The sequence below is a fragment of the Asterias amurensis genome, chromosome 1, assembly GCF_032118995.1.
Source record: "Asterias amurensis chromosome 1, ASM3211899v1".
Classification (NCBI taxonomy): Eukaryota; Metazoa; Echinodermata; class Asteroidea; order Forcipulatida; family Asteriidae; genus Asterias; species Asterias amurensis.
In genome coordinates this window covers 19,035,621-19,061,073 of record NC_092648.1, presented here as the reverse complement: position 1 = coordinate 19,061,073, position 25,453 = coordinate 19,035,621, and the positions used below count along the sequence as shown (strand labels likewise).

Below are 25,453 nucleotides of genomic sequence, written 5' to 3'. Positions count from 1 at the left end.
TGTCAGTGAAACTGTGATGGATTTTAGGCCTATATAACCATTTACAAGATTATCATAAGTTGTAGCATTGGATTAAAAGTAACTGATATTATTTACGATAAAAAACTCTTTGCATAAAAGCAAACTTGTAACATCAGCAAACATTGCACATAAAAATTCCGAAAAGTGAAAGTTGTGAACAATTTGTTCAAATAACTGTACTTTAAAAGGACTTATATATTCCAAATAACTTCACTTGTAAATTATTTGAATGAAAATTCTGTACATTTTTATATTTGAAATCTTTAACTTACACTTGCTCCTTGGTTAACATTCAATGATAAAATGAGTTGTATTCATTGAAGCTACACTGCCTTCTTTGTCATGGTTGTGTAGTTTCCAATTGACTTGTGTATGGTAGTGTAGTTTCCCATTGACTTGTGTATGGTTGTGTAGTTTCCCATTGACATGTGTATGGTTGCGTAGTTTCCCATTGACTTGTGTGTGGTTGTGGAGTGTCCATTGACTTGTGTATGGTTGTGTAGTTTCCCATTGACATGTGTATGGTTGTGTAGTTTCCCATTGACTTGTGTGTGGTTGTGGAGTGTCCATTGACTGGTGTATGGTTGTGTAGTTTCCCATTGACTTGTGTGTGGTTGTGGAGTGTCCATTGACTTGTGCATGGTTGTGTAGTTTCCCATTGACTTGTGTGTGGTTGTGTAGTTTCCAATTGACTTGTGTATGGTTGTGTAGTTTCCCATTGACTTGTGTATGGTTGTGAAGTTTCCAATTGACTTGTGTATGGTTGTGTAGTTTCCCATTGACTTGTGTATGGTTGTGAAGTTTCCCATTGACTTGTGTATGGTTGTGTAGTTTCCCATTGACTTGTGTATGGTTGTGGAGTGTCCATTGACTTGTGTATGGTTGTGTAGTTTCCCATTGACATGTGTATGCATGGTTGTGTAGTTACCCGTTAAAGCCATTGGACCCTTTCGGTTGGGCATCACTCTCATCCATGAAGAGACATCACTGGATAATGTTCAAACATTTTCTTGGACTTACTTTTCATCTTTATTTTGAAAGGGAGAAACAAAATTTAAAGTTAAAGGAGCACATGTTCATATAGTCACTACGAGGTGCTATTGACAGAAGCACTTAAGGGTCTCCGGGAGCATTTTGTCCCAGCCGGGCCGAAGATTGTAAGCAATAAAATGGCTACTTAAAAAAAAGAAAAAAAAGTGCATCATTGGTGCATGTCAATGTTGCTAAAATGTTTCCATTCAAAAGAGATATTTGTCCATTCGCATGCAGAGTTTATCTGGGCCCAATTTTATAGAGCTGCTTAAGCACAAAACTTTGCTTAAGCAAAAGAAAAATCCTTACTTAGTAAAATCAGATTACCGGCCAAGACTCCACTCAATTGTTATGCTTAGTAAGAAACACCTAAATACCAGTCACAAGCAATGTATATGGCATGAAATTTTGGCCAGTAACATGTGTAAAATAAGCAAGCTATTTTTGTGCTTAAGCAAATTTTTTGCTTAAGCAGCTCTATGAAATTGGCCCCTGTATTACAATGTCAAGAGCCAAGAAGAGCTTGGAATTTTCACAGTCAGTTTTCTTGAAGCACAATTAAGAGCTTTAAAACCTTTAGATGTGCACACCTTCTTGATATCCCTCTGATGTGCATATCATCCTAAACAAGAATTTCTTATTTTATTCCATTGGGTACAACAATATCATAATTAATGTTGGTGTATCTGTCTTCCATGTAGTTATATGGCAACTGAGTTGATGATGTGAGTAAGGAATAAATAATACTGAAAGTTGTCCAAGCAAAATCAAAATAATTCAACCATATGAAAATGAAAGGATAGGGAATGAAACCACCTTAGCCAAGTTAGTCAACAAAATTCAAAAGTTAACTTTGCCATGTTAAGATATGCTGTTTGAAGACGAGAACAAAATTAGAGCCCTGTTATTTAAATGAACAAACATTTCAGTAAAGCATACCAGTACAGCGTCATATGAAAATCATTGGATAATGAAACAACTTACTCAAACACAAATTAATGCCAAATTATACAAAGTTAACTCTACCATGTTATAATAAGGGAATAAAAGGGTAGCGACGAGTTGTTCAACGGCTGTTTAAAGCCGGCAGGGTCGGCGGCCTTTATCGCACGGCAACGACCATGCAAGGTTTTAAACGGACATTTTGTTCCCATTCATAAATGCCCTTTTGTTTAAAAACGTAAAAAAAATACAATTACAGACACTTTGACAGTTGAAAATTTGAGGATTGAAATATTATTTTCAAAAACTTTGTGAAGAATCTGTTTGATATGCATGGGGTGTGTACGCGCGTGCGCTTAGGTTGCATTCTGGGTGATAATCTTACGCGCCCGACACGCGGAAGCCAGCTTGTTATAAACAAATCAAGCTGGTTTTTGTCAAAGGTTTAAACACCCCCACATAATGCGCTCTCCACCAGTAGAAGTAGAAAAACTGTCTTGGGTATTTTAATATTTAGGAGAAGACAATAACAAAAGAAGATAACTTTACCCTTTACATTTAAACATTACAGTAAAGCAACATATGAAAATGATTAGATACAGAACAATTAACTCAAACTCTAGTTAATCCACGAAAATACAAAATTTAATTTGCCCTGTGAAGATAAGCTATTTGCAGAAAAGAACAAAAGTAGAAACCAGTACAGTTTAATTCAAGTGTCCAACAAGTATGCAAAAAGAGAAAACACAAATCAGAAACAAATACTAAATCCATCAATAAATTCAGTAGAATTCTGAAAAACAAAACAAAGACACAATCAGGCATCTGACATAACAAAGTCTACTGGCTGTGTACAAATAACAGCTTCGGAACTGGCTATTGTTAAATCGCTGAAAGACCAAACTCTTAAACACTGCTTCAGCAGCCACTAGCCGCTAGCCACAGCCACTGATTCAGACATCCTTACCTGCATCATAATCAAACAGTTGTTCCTCCAACTTCCTGATATGACCTTTGCGGAAGTACATGTAGGATACGACCCCTAGGGCAAGAGTCAAAATGGCAAAGATTCCTAGAGAGACTTGGGTGAATGGTTTCTCAACCACCGCTCCAGGAAGACCATAAACCTCCACCGCAAACCTCGTCTGTAGATGACAAAAGCTGTCATGGTATCAATGAAACAAACAGAAAGATGTTTATATTAATTCAAAGCATGGTTTGGTTACTAGAATACCCTGTGGAAGATTTTTATCTGTAATCCTATGAGGGATCTTGTAAAGTTTCTAAAGTACCCCTTCTAAAGTATCCATACCTTTTAAAGTTTCCAACCATTCTAAAGTTCCAACCATTTTAAAATGTCCAACCTGTTAAAAGTTTGTAACCCTTCTAAAGTTCCCAACCCTTTCAAAGTTTCAAAACCTTTTTTAGTTTTCAACCCTTTTGAACTTTCTAATCCTTTTGAAGTGTTCAACCCTTTTAAAGCTCCCATCCCGTTTAGAGTTGCAACAATGTCAGCCCCTGCAATATGTTCCTGCTAACTTGTGAAATAAGCTTATGCTTAGGACTAAGCAAATTTGTTCAGCTACAGTTTGCACACAAATGTGCTAACTGGTAAGCAGATATATGAAATTAACTACTGGGATGTAGATGATGGCAGTTCAGTAGACTGTGTAAGCCTCACAAGTATTCAAACACTTTTGGAACCACTTTTGATCCCACGAACATTGCAATAATGCACAAAGAAAACAAACTTGCGCATTGCAGGTCCCACTGTTTCAATACACACAAGACTTGCACATAGTCTGTACTCGAGTCCTAATGTTTGAATAAATGCCAGACATGCACAGTCTGTTTTCATGCATTACCTAAACTTAGGATCCACAACTGTTGCTGTGAATTGATAGAGGCTAGTATTCCTCGTTGTACTCCATTTAATTGAAGACACTCCAGTGTTATTCAGGACCTGATAGCTCTGGGTTCGTAGATCGGCAACATTGGTGCTTACATTAACAGTAAAACAACTCTTATAATTCTAGGAATATAAACAATAAGAAAGTGAGGAAAAAGTGTCAGGAAATATGTGGGGAAAAAATGTTAACAACATTGCTTTTAAATGATTTCCTGTCTAAAGCAGCAGGTTAGATACATTTTTAGGGGAAAATCTATTCCGTGGCCGGGGTGGAACATGGGGGCGACTGGCAAATTAACTTTAGTCAACAAAAAAAAAAAGAAGAAAACTTCATATTTAACTTCAGAGGTCCAGACTGCAAAAAAGGGGGGGGGGTGGCACAGACCTCCTGGGGAGAGGGGGTATGTGCATAACAGCAACTTCTATTATACTTTACTTGCAGGGGATAAAAAAATAATAATTTGAGTATGAGTAAAGGAAAAAATGTGACCCGAATACATAGAGATCTAAAGGACCAGGGGAAAAGAAAGGCTTACATGAGGACCCCACAACGGGGATGATGATGTCATGTTGTGACTCCCGTTGATCATTGATGACCAGGTCTGGGCTAAGGATTGACATCCAGCCTGGATAAAACAATTAACAAGAAAATACTCAATAGTAATTATTGCAAAATGATTGCACCTGCTGTTAAGTTAGGGGAAATTTCTCCTTGGCCCCATTTGATTTAGCTGCTTAAGAGCAAAAAGCAGCTAAGCAAAACAAAAGTATGGTTACCAGAATAAGGTTACCACCAAAACGACCAAGTCACATGTACAATGTGTGACTGGTATCCTACTCCTGGTATCCAGCAGAAGTCTGTCAAGCAACATGTTCTGCTGTCTAATTTCAGTTTGCTTAAATTTAATCTAATTTTGATTTTAATGTTATTTTGTTAACAAAATGAGTGGAACAATTGATGTGTCTTCCAACCATATTTTATTATAGAACTTCAACTCTTAATACAAAAGTACTCAACTTGGCTGCTAAAGAACTTTCTAGGTTTACTACAAGTTTCTCATAAAAAAAAACTTGAGTGCCAGACTAGTAACATAAAAACAAATTTGTAACAATTTCTTAAATCTTATGAGAGTTGAAGGCAAGATATCTCAAGCTGAAATATTGTATTTGTGATTGCAATTTTCCAAATGAATTAAACTCTTGGATTCCAGGTAATTTTTAATCAATTCAGGGTAAATTTTTTTTACAATAATGCCAAACTGACATTTGTTCTAGTTTTCTAAAACCAATGTTAAGTAGTGTACTTGTTTTACCTGCAGCATGGTTGCACTGTAGCTGTAATCCGTCCTGCCTTGCTCTTCATACATCACATAGTTACTGCTTAATTCAATCACCTTATCATCAGAATCATAGCTAAAAAAAATAACAAAGTCTCATGTTTTGCAACGAAATGTGACATGTCAGTACGTAATGTTTCATAGTTTTCATGAAGTCAAGACATTTGATTTGGTTTGAAATAAAAATTGTGTCAAAAAAAACTGAGAAACTTGACTGTTGCAATCAGGGTCTAATTTTATAAAGCTGTCTATAAGCTCAAAAAGTAGCCAAGCACAACATAATGTTTCTTTACTACCACTTCGTACCCATCAACAACAACAAAACAACAAAAGGCAAGGTAGGTAAAATAACATTTTGTTTTTATCAAACTTACAGATCTAGTGTTGGTCTGAAAGTCTCCTGATAATGGCTGGGTATGGGGCATCCAAAGACAGACCAGTCATATTCAACAACCTACAAAGGAAAAAAACATCATTTTTATAAAACCGCTATTAAAGCACAAAAAGTAGCTATCCACAACAACAAAAATGCATAAGGTTAGCAGCTAAAATACCATACCATCTCTGACTGTCCTGCTTTATGTTGTTGAGCAAAATATTCTCACGCAATATTTTCTGCTTTTAGTACAGAATGAAATTGTGCACCTCAACAATTAAGTTTAATACAAATTATACTCCCATTGATAGGTTTAAGTTTTTAGGAGTAAGTTGAGAGGAAAATAAGAATCAACCAATTGTTAAAATTGGAATTGAAGATGACCGCAAGGTAGGTTTTTGAATGTTATTTCATTTACTCAGGACTATAGCGCTGTTTGTACGAATTCCTCAAATATTGCTTTTGTAAGCTCCTGGTAAATGGAGCTTATTGACCAACACAAAGAGTGTTCTCCAAAGTAATTGTTTTGCAAAAAGAATTATTCATTTCAAAGAAAATAATATACTTGTGGATTATAATTTATTCGTCAAATATGCATTTTGCAAATAAGGACCTTTAGCATCGAGCCAAAGATTTGATACTCAACTTCCTACAAAAGGATATGAGATCTCTAGTTGGCCAATCATCAATTGGCGAAGCTCACTTGCAAATTTAAGACATATTCAGGAACTCTTGTTGGATAGCTTATTGTTTTTCCCAAGGGTAATGTTAATCACTGAATGATATCAATCTAGTATTTTCTTTTGTATTTTTTGGTTTGGTATTCACAGATAAAATAACAAGCAGCAGTTAGCTGATGAAAAAAATATAATCACATGTGAAATTACAAACACATATACAAAGGACCACAATGAAATTTATTTTATTTTATTTTCTATCCATATTAAAAACCCACCTTGTCATTCACTGCCTCGGTTCCATTATTCTCCAAATAACCATCTCTACAAACAATTCAAATAAGTTATAGTGTAACAAAAAATAAGGAAACAGAAATATTGGGTTTTTCAGGAGGGGTAAACAAATGGGGAAACCAAAGAAAACCCCTTTTGGGATAGGGAGTACCAATGCACAACTCTTAGCCGGGAATCAAACCAGGGTCTCTGTGGTTAGAAATGAGCACTGAACGCACAAGTCCCCCATGCCACCATAAATATTATAATAACCAATTCTTATATAGCGCATTTCACAATAACCGTATCAATGCGCTTTACATTAGTGCCCTTGTCATAGGGCCAATAACATCCCTTTTTTAATGGTTCTCAGCTCCCTTGGGAGTATACAACCTGGGCAACAGTTTATATCGCTCCAAAGGCTTTTTCAGTTACAATATCAACCTCTACCCTCGCAGGTACCCATTTATTCCCCTGGGTGAAGAGAAGTAATTATAGTAAAGTATCTTGCTCAAGAACACAAGTGTCACGACCGGGATCCGAACCCACACTCCGGTGAATTCGCACCAGAACTTGAATTCGATGCTCTTAACCACTCGGCCATGACACTCTATATTAACCTTAAAGACATTGGACACTATTGGTAATTGTCTAAGACCAGTCTTCTCACTTGGTGTATCTCAACATATGCATTAAATAAAAAACCTGTGAAAATTTGAGCTCAATCGGTCGTCGAAGTTGCGAGATAATAATGAAAGAAAAAACACCCTTGTCACACAAAGTTATGTGCTTTCAGATGCTTGATTTCGAGACCTCAAATTCTAAATCTGAGGTCTCGAAATCAATTTCGAAATCAATTTCTTGAAAACAACGTTATTTCAGAGGGAGACGTTTTTCACAATGTTTTATACTATCAACAGCTCCCCATCACTTGTTACAAATTAAGGTTTTATGCTAATAGTTATTTTGAGAAATTACCAATAGTGTCCACTGCCTTTAAGTTAATGGTTTTTCTTGTGTCTCCTGACGACGGACAGAGTATACTGTCTGAAACAGTGAGCTCTCCTGTTCTTCGCAGAACCACCATCACTCAAAAGAGATTTTTCTACATGTTGTCATCTCAAATGTGTTCATGGGTATTATCCTTCTACTATGCAAACCTTCAAGTCTCATGTGTGTATCACTCACCTTGGTATTGTGTAGTTATTGAAATGCTGACAGAATTCTGGCTTCCTGACACGAATGTGTCTACCGGGAGGACAACCAATAGAAAAACGTGCCACCTTGAAATAAATCAATGTGGAACATTTATATATATTAAATAGATGTAGCATGCCTTGGGCAACATTAAAGCCCTTTTTTTTTTATAGTATCCAGAATCTCTTGAAAAAAAAAATAATTTTCCTAAATAATAGTCTTATCTTTAAGAAAAATTAGGCACATCTTAAGAAACTTGTCTTCACAGCAGCATTTATTTGATGATATACATGCAGGGCTCGAATTTGTTTGAAAAATCCACATGACCGAAGAACTTTTCGCAAAACAATGTTTACTGGCCAAGAATTGTTTTGACAAGACCAGAACAGTTCAATATGCATGCTGTTTTTATTTGAACAAGCACTATACAACATACAGAGAAGATCTATAACGGATGAGATTTTACAAATTGCTTTCTTAGGTCATGGGAGTATATACAGGCAACCCGTTCCAGGCAACTTGGAGGCAATCAACTGCACTGTCTGCATAAGGAACAGTTTGGTAGCACAAGAGACACAGTCTTCTAGCTCCAACATCCCCAAGAAAATAATGAGAGAACTGAAATGTGGCCTTTCGACTAATATTTGAAGTAGATAAAATTTACCATGGTTGACCGTCTCACGCATGTGATATCATCCTGATCAGGAATGACCTCCACCACAGCATCTCCAGTAAATCTCTCCAAGTCTTCATAATAATCAGCCACACCCTCCAGGAGGTTGTCACTTGATTGTACTGTCAGGGTCTGCAAACAAATTAACAGTTTTAGTAGTTTGAGTTTCGGAAGTTTTAGTTGTGTTGAATTTCGAAACTTTTAGTAGTTTGAGTTTCGGAACTTTTAGTTGTTTGAGTTTCAGGGCTTTAGGGAGGTTGGGGTTTGATTTAAGAAAAATAGGGAGACCGCCAACACAGGGTTGGATAGCTCAGTTGGTAGAGCGCCAGTAACTACAAATACCCACCTTATTTACTGCCAATGAGCCTGGGTGATAGTCCCAGTGATCGGATTTACCAATATGCAACAAGCTAGAAGCGCTGGACATCACCTGGATTCACAAATCGAATTAATTAAATCACTTCAGTTTAGTTTGAGAAGGGTCCATTGTACCTGAAGTCACAGGTCAAGTGAAATAAATTTATTAAGAATAAAAGAAAACAAAACTATGGTAACACAATTTCTTCAAATTCAACCTTTCAAATTGCACTGTAAAAAAAGCTCCATGCTTTCTTGTCCATTTATTTGCTTGTTCAATAATAAATATTACGAACAATATTACTTGCTTGTTCTTCTTTGTTTATGATAGTTAAAAAAAAAAAGTAAAATGTAATTGAAATTAAATTGAAAGGTCAATAAAACTACCTGTAGATTGACATCAGAGCCTGCAGAGAATGTTATAGATGTCCACAGTTGTACTGTATCTCCTCTATCTAGGTAATATATGCTAGCAGTGTCTCCATGTTCAAGATGATTGTACTGTAATATAAGATGGGTTGTATGAGGTGGTCAGATAGTCATGCTTTCCTTTGATTTTTCAAGAAATATCTAAATTTTTCCACTTAACACTATTTCCAAAGAGTAGTAACTTATCAACAGGATGTAAAAAACCCTTTTTTCACATTTATTTTAATAATGTATGAATTTAGTGATATCTACTAGTAAAGTATAAGTGTTTCAATCACTATACATTGTACACATACAAACATGGAAAGATTGGTTCATATTCAGGAAACTTTCTGCAGAATCCGGAAACGTTGGCAGCTTTGAAGCAGATCAAAAGTCTGAAGAAAAACCCCCCCATTACTTTAAGGTGGTTGAGTCATGGATATGCCAGAGGTATTATAAACATTTCACTCAGTCCTACCTGGCATGTATTTTCCAAACTGTGTAGAGATCCAGCAAGCTCCAAGGACAGAGGGTAGCGCCACCTTGAAGCTTCTCCAAAACTCCACATAAATAGAAGACAAAAGGAATACTTTACATATATGGCAATTCTCAAGAATTAACAATCACAGGAGAGGAGAGTCATTGCTGAAGAATAGTCTGGAGGAAAATTGATGGCATTTCCATCAATGAAAATTTTGACTAAATAGCATGAAAAGGTCTGTTCCTTTGCAATGTGTACTTGTAGGTGAGTCAAGTATCACGAGTGTTTTGAGTACAGGAAAAAAAAGAGTTTAGATACAGAATTTAAAATAACTCAAAAGTCAGTTTTTTTTATGACCTACCTCATATTGGCAGTGCTGACCATGAACAAGGAATTGGAGCTGTCGAAAAACAGTCTAGGATCAGCGGTGGGGAGGTCTGCTGCAGGGATCTAGATAAAAGACACAAATCAAACTTTAGGAAAGAGAGGAATATGTTAGCATTCGGCACTTCTGTACACAGGGTGAGAATCACTGCTGACAAAGTAAGTTTGAAACTGGCATCCAGATATTAAGAAGTAGGTCTAAATTGAATTGATGGCATTTTCCACATTTTAATTACCCATGGAGTTTTTTTTGAGTGGTATTTCAAAGAGTATCACCCGCTCTAACAAAAAAAGGTTTAACTTTTACTTTGAATGGTCAGGAACCATGACAACAATTGAAACGTTTTTAAATTGGTCACGTGATATATTGTTGGGATCCGACAAAAACTAATTTTGAGCACTTTATTTCACTGCTACTATTAATTGGCGGACTTTTTGAGCAATGGCTCAAATGAAAGCTTGTAACTTTCTTGATCCCCATCAAAATACCTATTGATTTTTAAATCAAAATGTTTGGGTCAAATCAGCCAAAATTCTGACAGCATCTTTAAGCAAAAGTATCCTCAGAGGTAGAGAAGTAGATCAAAGAGAAGGACCAAACACCTGAAACATGCATTTGGTGACAAGTTTTTTGCATAATTTCTTATCAAATCATTTTCTTTGGATCCCTTTCAATAATTATACATAAGACTTTGATGCAAAAATGAAAGTTTCATATAACTTTGAATAAGTGAATAAAAAATGGGAATGAAAAAATAAGGCCTCATCACCACTTTTGATTCCCTTATTCAAAATTATTAGCAAACTTTTATTTCTGTCTCAGAGTCTCATTTCTACATACGGAAAGAATGCATAAATTCTTCAAGACAGTTATATTTAACACACTTACGCTAATGAGCTTTGTCAGGCCGACTCTGCTGTAATACAAACGATTGGATGACATCAGTACTACAATATCTCCCTTCTGGCTGACACATACCTAAACAAATTAACAATAAAAATAAGTTTGTAAAAGACATAAAGGCTGTGTCTGAAAAGGGGACTTCGGCTACAGCTACGGCTACATCATGTGCGTCTGCCTATTCTGTAACACTAGCAGGCGCGCTGATCTAGCCGTATCTGTAGCCAAAGTTGCCGTTTAGGACAGAGCCATATCATAATGTTTCATAAGACAAATGGACTTCTTCAAAGACTAGGAATTTTGTTTACAAACTTTAAAGGACAAGTCATTGTACCAGTTTTTTCTGAAATCGCAAATGGCTTACTTGTTAAAGTAAAAGACTAAGTTGAGAAATATCTAACTTTTAAGGGAAATTATATGTGCTTTAAAAGCAGCTTGGCTTCACAGTTGTTTGTTTGTTTGTTGTCTTCACTTGTAAACAAACAACCTCCCTCACCTGACTGATCACCTCACTGTCAGAGCTGTTCAGCATTGAAGTTTCTTTTCCTTCAACTCTGAAGGGTTTGACAGTCAGACCTATTGCAGAAAAAAAAACATTTAATGAAATATATAGTTCAAAAAAATGATATGGCACCTTTACCAACAAAATGAGCTCCCTTGATTTTAGTTGTCAGTTGAACGGAAGCTACTTTAAGACAAGGTATGTCCGAATTGACGACTTTGGCTACAGGTACGGCTAGATCAGCGCGTCTACCAGTGTTGAAGAACAGCAGATGTGCGCGCCCTAGCCGTAGCTGTAGCCGAAGTCGCCAAGTCGGACACAGCCTAAGATTGGTAGATTGACTTTGCCTAGATGTGTAGAGTGTTATGTTTAAACAATGGGCATCAATTTTGAAATAAACATTTTTAAAAAAAAGTATTAATTTTGAAAATTTTGAAAACTTTGTATGATCCATTATATAGAGGATAAATTGACTGTTCTTACCATAACTGTGGGTGAAATAGATTCTCTTTTCATCCCAGAACAAGAAGCTTCCATTGTGAGCACTATTGATAAACATCAGGGAGACACTGCCTGAATTGTGAGAAACAGTGGCAGTTGATGATGTGATTGTATATGATGTGATTTTAAGGGACCAAGGCCTAATTTCATAGAGCTGCTTTAGCAAACAAAATAGCTAAGCAAGTCAAAATTATGCTTACCAGAATAAGGTTACCAGCCAAAAAAACATGCCACATGTACAATCTGTGGCAAGGTATTCTGCTTATTTTTGCTCAGCATAACACGTTTGAGCAATTTCTGCTTATCTTGCCGTTTCTTCACTGCTGTGGACCCTCTCTTTGAATTTGATTGTATTAATAAGAAGAATACAGTGCGGTATCCGCCTAAAAACCTCACTCACGGCCCTTGATGAGAAAAAAACAAATTAGGACTGTGGATTGTGCGAGTATGCTTGTTTGAACAGGTGACATTTTAATATTGTCTTGAGGTTGTGATGGATGGAGATGGTTTGACAGTCAGGGGGAGTTGGTTCCACACCCGGGCTGGTGCTGCAGAAAATGACTTGTTGCCCAACACATTCGTGGGCTGATAAAGCATCATAAGCTCATTTGAACAAAGTCCGGTAAATAATGAGGTGCATAGATTTTAGCTCTCTTGACAGAAAATTGACACTTGACAGTAAAAAAAGAAGAAGAAAAAAAAAAGAAAAAAAGTGATTGTTTTCTCTTATCCAGTTCTTTTTTTTTTCACTAAAATTTAATGGAATAGTTTGAAGATACTTCTTGAAAAAAATTAGTTTCCCATAAAATAAATACGGACCTTCCCATTTAAGATAATAGTTCTAATAATTGAACCCTTACCGACATCTTAATATAAGACAAGCATTTCGGACCTAAAGAAATTCTTGCCCCAAAAGACTTTCAAATCTGTTGTTTGGAGACGGACTTACCGTAGGTATTGCTAACGTCCAGGTAAAACGGTAGAAGTTTCCATGCTTCTAAGATGATGTCATACAAGAGGAAGATCAGAGAACTATTGGAGGTTTCAGTTGCTGTAGCAACGACACCAAGGGTGCTAGAGAAGCTGTCAAATGCAATGTCTTCAATATCCAACTGAAAAAAGAAAAAATCCCAGTTATACAGAGTTTTGTAATGATTTTCTGTTTCTCTTGATGCAAAAAGAACTACTACAATGTAAGACACAGTTCAGCAAGAAATGATTTCGTAGCAAATAATATTTTTGGGAAAGCAACTTATTAACATGTACACAGATAAAATGCTTACTCTACATTAGTTTTGTCCATGCGAACAGCTTGAAAATTGAGTACCTTGATTAAAATATACATAACTCTTCTTAGGAATCAATTTCTTTCATTTCCTTTTTTTAATAAGCAAGAGAGAGAGAGTGCTTGTTAAATATATGCTTTACTGAACTTTTGTGAGTCATTTGTTTGTTTTGAAAAACATCACCAGTCCAGGTCAACTTCTTTTTGACTCGCCCTGTACATTTTCAGTATAATTTTGCAGTTAAACATATCGTCAGCGTTTTCACGAAGTAGCACTCTACATGCTTAAGGATTTTTTTTTACATTTTTATTATTTTACATTTTTGTTGATAATGCATGAAGACCTACAATTCCATGAAGTTTCAAAGCTCAGACAGCTTTACTTTTTTAATTAAGCTAATTAGTGTTTTCACTTTTTGCACAAACGTGGCATTTTTTGTTTTCACGAAGTAGCACCTGAACCTCTGTTTACCGTTGTAACGTATGGCACGCACTTGAGTCAAAGTGTGGTAAAAACGTTTTCACGAAGAAGCACAGCAGTTGTGTGAGCACATGCGCGCTGACATTGTTTCATAAAGTAACACAAAATGCTGTATTGTAGTATAGGCGGGTGCTACTTTGTGAAAACGCAATAAGACGTATTACGCACTTTTTTGGTTTCACGAAGTAGCACGGAGCTTCTCTCGTGTCTGTGTCCCTAATTAATTATGCAAATGAGTCAAAATAAGATTAATTGTTAAGTTCAAGTCATCAAGTATCTACATTGAGAAATTTAAATGGAAATACTTTGAAGTTTTGACGGGAGGCGAGTTTCAAAAAAGTGTTCAACTTCAGAGGCCGTTTTCTCTGATTGTTATTTTTTGCTGGTATAGCAGTGAGTGCTACTTCGTGAAAACGCTGACGATATCTCTGCAGGTTCCACAAAACCTCATACGTCATGGGTTCAAATCACACCTGTTGATACAGCCTGTGGATTTTTTTCCAGAGGAGAGCAACGTACATACAGCAGATAAGAATAAAATCAAGATTCTATTCCCATATCATGAATTGTTGATAGTTGTGCTGTATGTACAATTCCAAAGCAAATAATTAAAACAAAACTAAGTTGATTGATGTCAACTGAAGGCTTCTAACTTTTTATGCACGAACCAAAGCAAAACAATTCAGTAAAAATCAAACTGATCTTACCAAAGTGAGATCTTGAAGGATTGACAAGGGAAGTTTGATTTCACTTAAACTGATTTGATGGTCCTCGGAGTTGGTGCCGATTAAGAAAAGGTTAGAGGAGTTGAAGGAAACTGCCATATGACTCTGCAAAATGAAGAAAACAAATCATGTTAAATAGGATTATCAAAATAATTGATTGGATAGGAAGCTGGTCGCTGCTAAGAAAACTATGGTTTGTAAGAATCATGTCAATGCACTGACTGAATAATAACATATTCTTATAAAGCGCATTTTACAATAACCGTATCAATGCGCTTTACATTAGTGCCCTGGTCATTAGGCCAATAACATCCCTTTAATCTTTCTCAGCTCCCTGGGGAGTATACAGCCCCGAGCTGCCGTGGCGCTCCGAAGGCTTTTTTAAACACAATATCAACCTCTGCCCCCGCAGGTACCCATTTATACCCCTGAGTGAAGAGAAGCAATTATAGTAAAACATCTTGCTCAAGGACACAAGTGTCACGACCGGGATTTGAACCCACACTCCAGTGACTTAACCACCAGAACTTGAATTTGATGCTCTTAACCACTCAGCCATGACACTCTACTGAAGATGTTCAGAATAAGATCACTGTCCTTACCATTTGGAGATTTGGTGGGACACACCAATCCCTCCCTTTAACTTTAAACTGCCCCGATAAACCTAGAAACAGAATAAACACACACAATGTAGGTAAGAAACTATAGTTTGTAGACTCATGAAGTTCTTTTTTCTTTAGAAATGGTACAATTCTGAATCTTCAAACTCACCAGTGACTTCTGTGAGATTGTCGAGGGTTCTGTAGACTGCATATATCTTGGAGTCAATCAGTAGAAGGAGGTGTGTTGAGGTGAAGGCTAGGCTCTCAACATCCAGGCTTAAGCCCTGAGATGATTCAAATCAAATTGTTAATAATTATTACTTAGTTATAATAGTCTAGTCGAGAAAGACTTCATGCAGTAACAGAGGACACACCCAAAGTTTCTTTGTCCAGTAACATTAAGCATGATTAAACTGTACGAAGTACAACTAAAGATACAAAACATCAGGAATGCTAATTATCCTGAACTGTTAAACAAATTTAACATTCAGTAGAATTTGTACGTGAAAGTTAATTTTGCAAACAAAGTATTTAGGCCCGAAATGTCAAGGGACGGCATATATACAATTTTCAGAAGGGTATAGTTTTTTCTTTATCTTTTTGTTTTGAGGACAAATACTACCAATGTAACCTGCGAATGCTCCAATAAAAAAAGGTAGTTATAATAAAATAAAAAAAACACAATGGTAACTTTTTTGATGATTTCTAGGTATGCAAAAGATTCTGAAAAAAGTTTCTTAAGCGTAGTCATGTTTTACACAAAATGATCAATTTATATGAGAACCGTCATAGAGGGACTTACTGAGCAATATCAGTCTGTCACATACCTGCAATAGATGGGATGGAAGAGATACTGACTTCGATGTCTGGAACCCATCCAGTGTAAGTAGCAATGAACTGCTAAAGAAAGTAAAAAATTAAAAAATTATAACATTACAAAACCAGCAAAATAAATAACCCACTACTCCTAGATTACATATAATTGAATGCCAAAGTCAAATAAACATCATCCTCCTACAATAATAATAATAACCATCTTTTCTTGCAGCTGAGAAGCCGAGTTGTGAAAGACGCGGCTACTACGTGTTTTAAAGCCAAAGGCATGCAAGGGGGCTTTTGGCAGCCAGCCAAACTTGAGTTTATTTAGGTCCACATTACTAAATTGTTTCATGTTAAACATGTTATTTTGAATTTTTCTGACCACTTTTCTAGTTGACTCAGTGTGAATTTAGACGCAATTCAATCGGCTCACTGTGATGTCTTATTAAATTTGAAATCAATAAGTCACTCATCATCAAGTTATAACCACAAGGAAAATTGACCGATAACTTTTTAATATTTTGGGGTAGAACACACAAATTATTGACAAAGTGTGGGACTTGAGCCTGCAACCTAAGGATTAAAATGCCGGTGCTCTACCAACTGAGCTATTGAACCCTGATGTTGACAAAAAGGGAGACCACCAACATCAGGGCTAGATGGCTCAGTTAGTAGAGTGTCAGCATGTCAATCGGGAGGTTGCAGGTTCATGTCCAACTCTAGTCAAGTTTTCTTTATTCAACACAAAATAATCATTATCTACTTACTCAGAGAGCAGAATAACCACACTGGGAGAACAAGGGTCTTGTAGAAGCCTAGTAGGGGAGCCTACTGTATATCGCAGTACAGTACTCTCATCATCATCATTGGGCAATGAAAGCCAATGGTCTGTCAGTATTACACTGGTGTCTCTACGTAGAGAAAAATAAAGATTGTTGATAACCAAGTCCAAGGTAAACCTATCTAACTTTATTCTCAGTTCTTTATTTGTCTTTTATATTTGCATTCATCACAATTGTGTTTAGGACAATTAAAACAGTTTGTCAGTATTACACTGGTGTCTCCGTTTAGAGAAAAATGAGACTGTTGCCATATTCCATGGTAAACCTATCTAACTTTATTCTCAGTTTTGAACTTGTCTTTTCTATTTGCATTCATCACAATTGTGTTGAGGACAATGACAACAGTCTGTCAGTATTACACTGGTGTCTACGTGAAGAGAAAAATGAGACTGTTGCCTCCAAGGTAAACCTATCTAACTTTATTCTCACTTCTTGACTTGTCTTTTTCATTTACATTCATCACAAATATTATTTAAAGAAATTACTTTGAAGATGTCATAAAAATAACTTTCAGAATTGAATCTGAACAGAAATGTTCATTGTAGTGCAGATGCCTCACTACATTCAAGTTCACAACATCGGTAGTTGCCGAAGTCTAGTTCTGCACTTTATGTGACCCAACCAAACATGATATAGCCCAATTAGTCATCAGAGAGTCAGGAGAAAGTAGCGCATCCCTCACCCCCCAAAAGAAGTTAATAATTATTTCTCAAAAACTATAGCACTTAGAAAATACTTGAAGGAAAGTTTTCCTACAATGACCATCTTTATACCTTGTAAGTTTTTATGTGCAAATATGTGAACATGTTTTTTAATCTCACAAAAGTTTCCAAGAAAATTAGGACAAAATAAAGCACGAAATCAGCACAACTGCTGTCTCATATACATTTCGAGATGTTCCATCGGTGTTGTTTTAACTGTCTAAAGTGACATTCTTAATTACAGCTATATTTTCTGCTTTAACACATAGAGGCTACTGGTCAGCATACCTTATGAAGCACATTTGAACTGCCACCTCAGGCTTGCCTCTTATCATGAACTCCAGCTCTAAGTACACAGGAGTCTGTATAAGAACCTCCCAGTAACTGCAACAAATAAGACAGTGAAAAATATCATGGGATAAACTCTGTTTGTAAGTGTGGTCACTGTACTTTGGTCTAAGCCCCTTTCACAAGAGAGCAATTTAGCAAGGGTCCATTGCTAATTTATAGCAAGGTTGTTAAATCTTACAAAATGAACCTTGTGTGAAAAGACAACAATTTTTTGTACTGTCCAAGTTCTCTTGCAAAACCTTGTCAAACATTGCTACATGTTACAACCTTGATAAAAATTTAGCAAGGGACCTTAGTTAAATTGCTGTCGTGTGAATAGCACTTTGGACTACATCAACAGCAAAGCCAAGTTTTCAGCTAGAGTCAGTGTCAGTGAATTTCAAAGCTAATCTCTGAACCCTAGACCACTAGGGTTTGCCTTAAACTTTTTAAGTGACTAGCCCAGGTGACCAGTAGGCTTGTCATCCATTAGTACGCCAGCTTTTTCACTAGTCCATGTTTTATGTTTCCCTTTTTCTATGCACTGTAAATGCAGAATTCCAAGTAGGCACATGAAATTGAGCCTAGAAGGTGAACATCTACAAAGATGCAAAGTGATACATTTTATGGAAATGGCGAGAGGCAAAAATGATTTTCCAAAAAAGTATAGTTCCACCATGACCATCTTTATACCATGCAAGTTATGTTTACAGGCAGTGAACACTATTGGTAATTACTCAAAATAATTATTAGCACAAAACCTTCCTTGGTAACGTGTAATGGGGAGTTGTTGATAGTATAAAACATTGTGAGAAACGGCTCCCTCTGAAGTGGAGTAGTTTTCAAGAAAGAATTAATTTTCCACGAATTTCCAAGCATCTGAAAGCACACAACTTTGTGTGACAAGGGTGTTTTTTCTTTCATTATTATCTCGCAACTTCGACGACCAATTGAGCTCAAACTTACACAGGTTTGTTATTTTATGCATATGTTGAGATACACCAAGTGAGAAGACTTGTCTTTGACAATTACCAATAGTGTCCAGTGTCTTTAAGTCTGTAAGAATTATATTTGACCACAGCTATGGCTACGACCGTTGCCGAGAGTGTTGCTAAGGACATCCTGTACTTCAATGCTTGTTGATGCAGTGTTCCAGCCATAGCTCTAGCCACCAATTTGGACCGGGCCCAACATTACAGCATCTAATTCTGTTTCATCTTGTAGCTCTACAGGTAAATTTGCTAAGTTAAACTGACTCACCCATCTTCCTGAATGAAAGTACTGTTCTGGACGTACAGTTGTTGCTGGTTAGTCGGGTGGACCTGCTGTAGGTCTGGTTTCTGACCTTTACTATGAAACGTTCTTGTCAGATCGGCAGAACTCTGTCCAAGAAGGATAAAGTGAATCAAAAGTTGTACATCTAGAAATAATTGTCACAAGGTTAGATTACAAATTAACAGAGATTAAAGTCACAAAAGTTAAGGAGTCATCACATACATTCAGTCACACATATTGGCATGTTTACATAAAATCTAATTTCTGATCATCCATTTGAAATAGATGTGATACTTGCATTACTCAGTGCGGCTCTCAAATGGCAGGGGTTGTGGTTCAAATCAACCTGGCAACTCCACCTTTAGTCATGATGTGGGGTGTCGTGGCTGTACGGTCTTAGTTCACTGGACCTAAGCTCTGGTGCTGTCAGCAGCAGAGTGTGGGTTCGAATCCCGGTCGTGACACTTGTGCCCTTGAGCAAGGCACTTAACCATAACTGCTTCATAAACATTGGGAAGGTGGTGCATTCTGCTCTACCAGCCAGGCTCCTAGTGGATAATACCCAGGCCTACATCCTTATAGACTGTGAAGGGGGTAACCCTGTTTGGGCCTCAGGCAGTCGGTGGCATGTTCCCCTGGTGACATTTGATTTGGGTGGACCAGTAAGATGTAGCCCTCACTGGCCATGTTAAGCAATCTCTCATAAAAAAAAGTTAATAAAAAAGAAAATCCTTTAATGGGTAAAAATGGAAAGATCTTTAAGATGTTGTGTTACCTGTGAAGGAATGGTAGCATTGTCTACTCCCCTATCCTCCTCTACATCAGTCCAATCCACCACCCACACCCTCAATGTTTCTGTAATCCACTGGCCGTAGCTGAAGTCTGAACTCCATCTAAAACACACAAAGGGTGAGAGTCACTGTTATCAAAAAAGTCTGAAACCAGCATCCAGATCTTTGGAAGTACATTGAAATGTTTGCAATTCCACCTTTCCATAACCTCCTTGATTTATAGATTCAAACAAGCTTCTTTAGGATTGTGTATCCTCGGCACTAGATAACTGAAAAGCTCACCTGTTCCAGCAGGCTTACTAACCATTCAACTGTGCCTCAGCTCCTCAGAACATGGCAATGATTTCAGCTCTACAAATGACCTTTGATTGATTGATTGAACTTAGAGAGGTAGATCAAAGAGCCTGATTTATTTAAATAGGAGAAAAATACAGCATGTTTTGTTTACCAGGCAGATCTCAATGAGTCAGAATTCAGATAAAATTCTGAAATTTCTCATTCCTGGATACAGCAAATGAATGTTTCTAATTTGAGAAGCTTTGTTTCCTCCTTAAAACTGAAGGATAATAAGCAGAAAGTATGTAAAAATTAAAAAGAATTTCAATGAAATATTCTTACATAGACATTTTGTCGATGGACTTTGCATACCATCTGTAACACAGTGGGTTGTTCCGTACAGTAATGTATTTTCTCTCAGGCACCTATTAAAAAAAAAAAAAAAATAGTGTTAAAAGCAGTGAACACTATTGGTAGTTATCAAACACTAGTCTCCACAGTTGGTGTATCTCACCATATGTATAAAATAACAAACCTGTGAAAATTTGAGCTCAACCGGTCATCGAACTTGCGCGATAATAATGAAAGAAAATAAACACCCTTGTCACACGAAGTTGTGTGCGTTTAGATTATTGATTTCGAGACCTCAAGTTCTAAACCTGAGGTCTCAAAATCAAAATCGTGGAAAATTACTTCTTCTCGAAAACTATGGCACTTCAGATGGAGCCGTTTCTCACAATGTTTTATACCATCAACTCCCCATTACTCTCCACCAAAAAAGGTTTTATGCTAATAATTATTTTGAGTAATTACCAATAGTGTCCACTGCCTTTAAGATAATATCAATAATAATATGCAGCTCTTATACAGCGCTCTAACACTACTGACTGAGGGCGTATCGAAACGCTCAATATTGTTCACAACAGGGTAGGCAGAGCGACACCTTACGAGATCCATTATAAAGCACCTTGGAAGGTTTAGAATCACCCAAGCCAGACAATACCGACAAAAAGGGAAGAATTAATTCATATAGTAAAGAAAGAGGTGGCTCCAGCCCAGTCAACTTGGCTAGGGGTATATTATTGAAAGAAAATTGGTACAGAGAACTTGAGGTTGAGGTCTTTCAACATTATATGCTCTACCTTCACAACTTCTTTATAACAAACATTTGCATACTAACATCGGTAAACAGTATTGTCAAAAGACCAACACTTTGTGTATCACAACTTATATATAAAATAACAAACCTGTGAAAACTTAGGCTCAAGTAAAGCATTTTATAGAATAATATTTCAAGGGAAGTCTTTCACCATTGCCTTCTGTAAACCCTGTAAGTTATTTGCAAATCTTTGAACTTTTAATTTTTGTTCTGTTCAGAAAGTGTCCAGTGGCTTTAATTGATCTGCTTTAATTGATCTGCTCCCAAAAAGATATGGATACTTTTCTTTTGCAAAAGGTTTTCACGTCTCGAGAGGTGTTGAAAAGCAACCATGCTTGATATTAGGTCCTTGGAAAAATGTAGGAAAATGTTTTAGTGCAAGGGCTGCCTATGCATGATGTAGGCTTTATAGAATTTAATAGACTTTTCAGGCTATTTGATGGAAACAAATTTTTGGGTACAAGGGCTGACCTACACTATAATACGCTTGGTGAACACTAGACTTTGCAGGCTATTTAATCACAATTTTCCAGAAGTTTCCAAGGCCAACAAAATCGCAAAACAGACTAAAAGAGAAAGAGTAAATAATACTTACACAGTGGCAATTGGACCAGTTCACAGTTGGAATAATGGCGTGATAGCCCGGTCGATGACATACAACACTGGTATCCAATAAGCTGGTAACAAATAACATATTTCTAAGAGAGGTAATGGATTTTTTAAATCACGGCTTCAAACACTGGCTGTGACTGGCTGTTGTAAACTTGGTATGCTTGTAAAAAAAAAAAAAAAAACTGCACATAGCTCGTGCGCAATAACTTTTTGGTTGGCAAAATGAGGGAACATCACGCTGTTTTGTACACGGCTAATGTCTGCATGACGCAGACGCGATTGCGCGTCTGCTTAGTGCACAACTCTATGGCAACTGCAACCAAAAGGGTCTATACGCATGTGTGGGTGTTACTAGCATATTTCATGGGAAGGGTCCATCGAAAACTATCTCAAGCTGGAACCAGAAGCCTTCACCCCAAAGCCCCAGTTCAAGCATCTACTCTTTCTAACTTGTTGAGTATAATTCCGTCACCAGTTTTTGAGTTGTGCACTGTTGTTCAAATGAAATGCTTCAAACTGTAAGGTAAAAAGTTCACATATAAACCATTGTTTATATTCTCTTGACTGCCCAAACCTCTGACCTTTTTTAAGCCATGACGCAGGCCTGGTACTTCACGGAGGCAACAAAATCGATTGCCTCCATGCCCCCTCGTCATTGCCGTGGTGCCCTTGAAATGCTCCAGTAGAAATAAAAAAAAATTACCAAGGAGAAAATACCTTGGTGCCCTTGCCCTTTCAAAAACGAAGCATGCAGGCCTGATGACATGAGTCACATCATTGAGTGTGAAAGTTTTGAAAATGTTGTTAATTGTGTTAGCTCGAGTAGGCTAGCACAAGGGTGTCCCGTTACCTCTGATTCTGTACTGAGCAACCAAATGAAGAACTCCATTGGAATTCTTGTGAACAGAGTTTGTCCAAGTACTCCACCTGAAACTAGTAACAAAGGAGAAAACACAATCAGTTTTCCCCTATTAATGTAAAACATTTTCTTTGTCTACAATGGTAAGGCATTGCCTCTGCTGCATGTCCAAAGTTTTCACTACTTCTACAGCTCCAAAAATGGTTGAAACAGTTGAGATGCATTCTGTGTTATGATGCATGGGGTCAATGGCAAAACACACAGTTGGACTTCCCTTTACACTATAGTAGCTGTACACATTACTTTATTGCAATTTTATTGGCTAAAAGTTTGTCTAGAGGTATGATCCTCATTTGCATAACTGAAGAAAGAGGAAATGGAACACACACATGACACGGTGTGACCTCCACACACACACACAGTGTGCATTTCACTACCTTATATGGAGACCAAGGACAAAACAAAAAAGGGAAAAATAAAAGGACTCCATAGGGAAATTCTAAAGACTAGGGGCCTTTCTCAAACCACGGCTTGGGCTCCGGCTCAGGCTTAGGCTCCGCGTACTGTGTACGCAGCTTGCATTTAACCTGCATTTTGGAGCAGCGCGTATTGCACGGATATCAGCACGCGGAGCCTGAGCCGGAGCCCAAGCCGTGGTTTGAGAAAGGCCCCTGGGTGCTCCTCAAGGAATTTTGTGTACAAAGTCTATGGGGAGATCTACAGTACAGGGACAATGGAAAGAACAAAAGATGTCTCCACGTACAGGGATGCAAAAAGGGGAATGTGTGTACTTTGTATGCTGTGATGGGACACCCAACTGCACACAACAATAACACGCACGATGGCAATGAATGACAGTGAGCTTTATAACTCATTTATAAACAAAAAATTTAAAAAGCAATTTCATTTAAATTCTAAAATTAAACTTCTCAAAGTTAATTTTGTTGGTGTAATTTTTAGTGAGCTGACATTTTTTCGTTTTAAGATGTTTAGACAGGACTGCAGAAATTGTTCTACATGAAATCTGAGATTCTGAGAACAATATCTGTATTTTTTAAATGTTTAGTTTAAAGGCAGTGGACACTGTTGGTAATTACTCAAAATAATTATTAGCATAAAACCTTTCTTGGTGACGAGTAATGGGGAGAGGTTGACGGTATAAAACATTGTTAGAAACGGCTCCCTCTGAAGTGCCATAGTTTTTCGAGAAAGAAGTAATTTTCCATGAATTTGATTTTGAGACCTCAAGTTTAGAACTTGAGGTCTCGAAATCAACCATCTAAACGCACACAACTTCGTGTGACAAGGGTGTTTTTTTCTTTCATTATTATCTCGCAAGTTTGATGACCGATTGAGCTCAAATTTTCACAGGTTTGTTATTTTATGCATATGTTGAGATATACCAACTGTGAAGGCTAGTCTTTGACAATTACCAATAGTGTCCTCTGCCTTTAAAGCCATCGGACCCTTTCGGTACAGAAAAAAAGAAGTTCACAGATTTACAAATAGTTTACAGGGTTTACAGAAGGTAATGGTGAAAGACTTCTCTTGAAATATAAGTCCATGAAATGCTTTACTTTTTGAGAAAATGGTAAAACAATATAAATTCTCGTTAGCGAGAATTACGGATTTGTTATAAACACAGGTCATGACACGGCGAAACGCGCGAAAACAGGAGTGGGTTTTCCCGTTATTTCCACAGGATTGTTATTTCATATATAAATTCTGATACACGAAGTGTGGGACTTGGACAATACTGTTTACTGAAAGTGTATAATGGCTTTAATTCGTAAGTTGATGACAAATCACAGCCAGTGTAATTTACATTTAAAACCTACCACTGTATTTACTCCAATGAATCCCGTCTCTACATCCAAGCTTGGCAAGATCCTATTGTTATCAATCAATACAACAAATACATTACATTAACAACAATATAAATAAAGAAATGGTTTTTGAGAAGAAATCAGCCTACCACCAAGACACCCCACCCCCTTGGCCTTACTTCACATACCAAAATAAAAAATAAAATAACAAAAGATGACACAGTGATCATCTGCTGCAGAGTAATGTCACTGTCGATTAGTAACGTTCAACCATAGAGTAAGGGTTCAACATTACAATTTGTTTAATAAAAAATACGACCACTAACACTACTTTTACTTTTTCACTCGTCGTTATGTCAAAAATAAAAAAAACTACTTACTTACAAAACTTGCGTGAATGAGATTTAAACAATTTCGTGAAGGGGGGGGGGGGGGGGGTGGCGGTCGGGTTTGGCATCTTTTTTTACTTGTTAGACATCCAATTCTACAGACGACTACCACCAAGAACCGGTACACATTTAGATAGGCCTCTTTAACATGATTAAAGCTTTGTAAAAAGTTAATTAATTTTAAAGAAAACGCCATCATCTGATCATGTTGACATTTGTTGAACTCCTCCATCCATTTCATGCACAAACGTAGACTAGCGAACGGAATACGTACCTCCAGACACAAGCAGGCAACGTTTGGTTACAGCGACCCATCGGCAAGTCAAGTAGAAGCAACATGACAGTTATAAATGTCATTATTCCCCGCATTGGTGCATTCATAATTAATCTATCAAATCTTTTGCAACACTTCATAAAATTGAGTTGAGACAAAAAATATAACCACATGAACCTCTTCAGACAGCAGTATCTTTTCTCAGTTTCTTGCTCGGTCTGGAAAGCGCCGCC

The 25,453-nt window shown here is 37.0% G+C and overlaps 1 protein-coding gene across 1 annotated transcript; it reads right to left on the bottom strand.

Moving 5' to 3' along the window:
* Positions 1-910: 910 nt before the first annotated feature.
* Positions 911-25,453, bottom strand: LOC139937198 (cation channel sperm-associated auxiliary subunit epsilon-like). The gene is made up of 30 exons (XM_071932643.1): positions 25,221-25,453; positions 24,570-24,621; positions 22,723-22,805; positions 21,856-21,937; positions 20,444-20,526; positions 19,810-19,927; positions 19,020-19,141; positions 17,718-17,813; positions 16,654-16,797; positions 15,895-15,967; positions 15,237-15,351; positions 15,068-15,129; positions 14,448-14,570; positions 12,924-13,086; positions 11,957-12,046; positions 11,468-11,547; positions 10,960-11,049; positions 10,048-10,136; positions 9,684-9,765; positions 9,182-9,295; positions 8,784-8,867; positions 8,429-8,569; positions 7,756-7,850; positions 6,573-6,618; positions 5,616-5,695; positions 5,218-5,317; positions 4,441-4,530; positions 3,861-4,027; positions 2,963-3,156; positions 911-1,048 (listed from the first exon to the last, which is right to left on the bottom strand). The coding sequence occupies exons 1-30, from the start codon at positions 25,391-25,393 to the stop codon at positions 1,038-1,040; spliced, it is 3,042 nt and encodes a 1,013-aa protein (XP_071788744.1). The 5' UTR covers positions 25,394-25,453; the 3' UTR covers positions 911-1,037.

What these genes read in the sequence shown, in the direction of transcription:
- LOC139937198 (XM_071932643.1), bottom strand. Translation starts at nt 25,393, where the DNA reads ATGTGGTTATATTTTTTGTCTCAACTCAATTTTATGAAGTGTTGCAAA. An exon ending in TCATTGGAGTAAATACAGTG is followed by an intron (nt 22,806 to 24,569) that starts GTAGGTTTTAAA and finishes CTTTGTTACTAG; the next exon opens with TTTCAGGTGGAGTACTTGGA. An exon ending in ACTTTCATTCAGGAAGATGG is followed by an intron (nt 17,814 to 19,019) that starts GTGAGTCAGTTT and finishes TATTTGTTGCAG; the next exon opens with TTACTGGGAGGTTCTTATAC.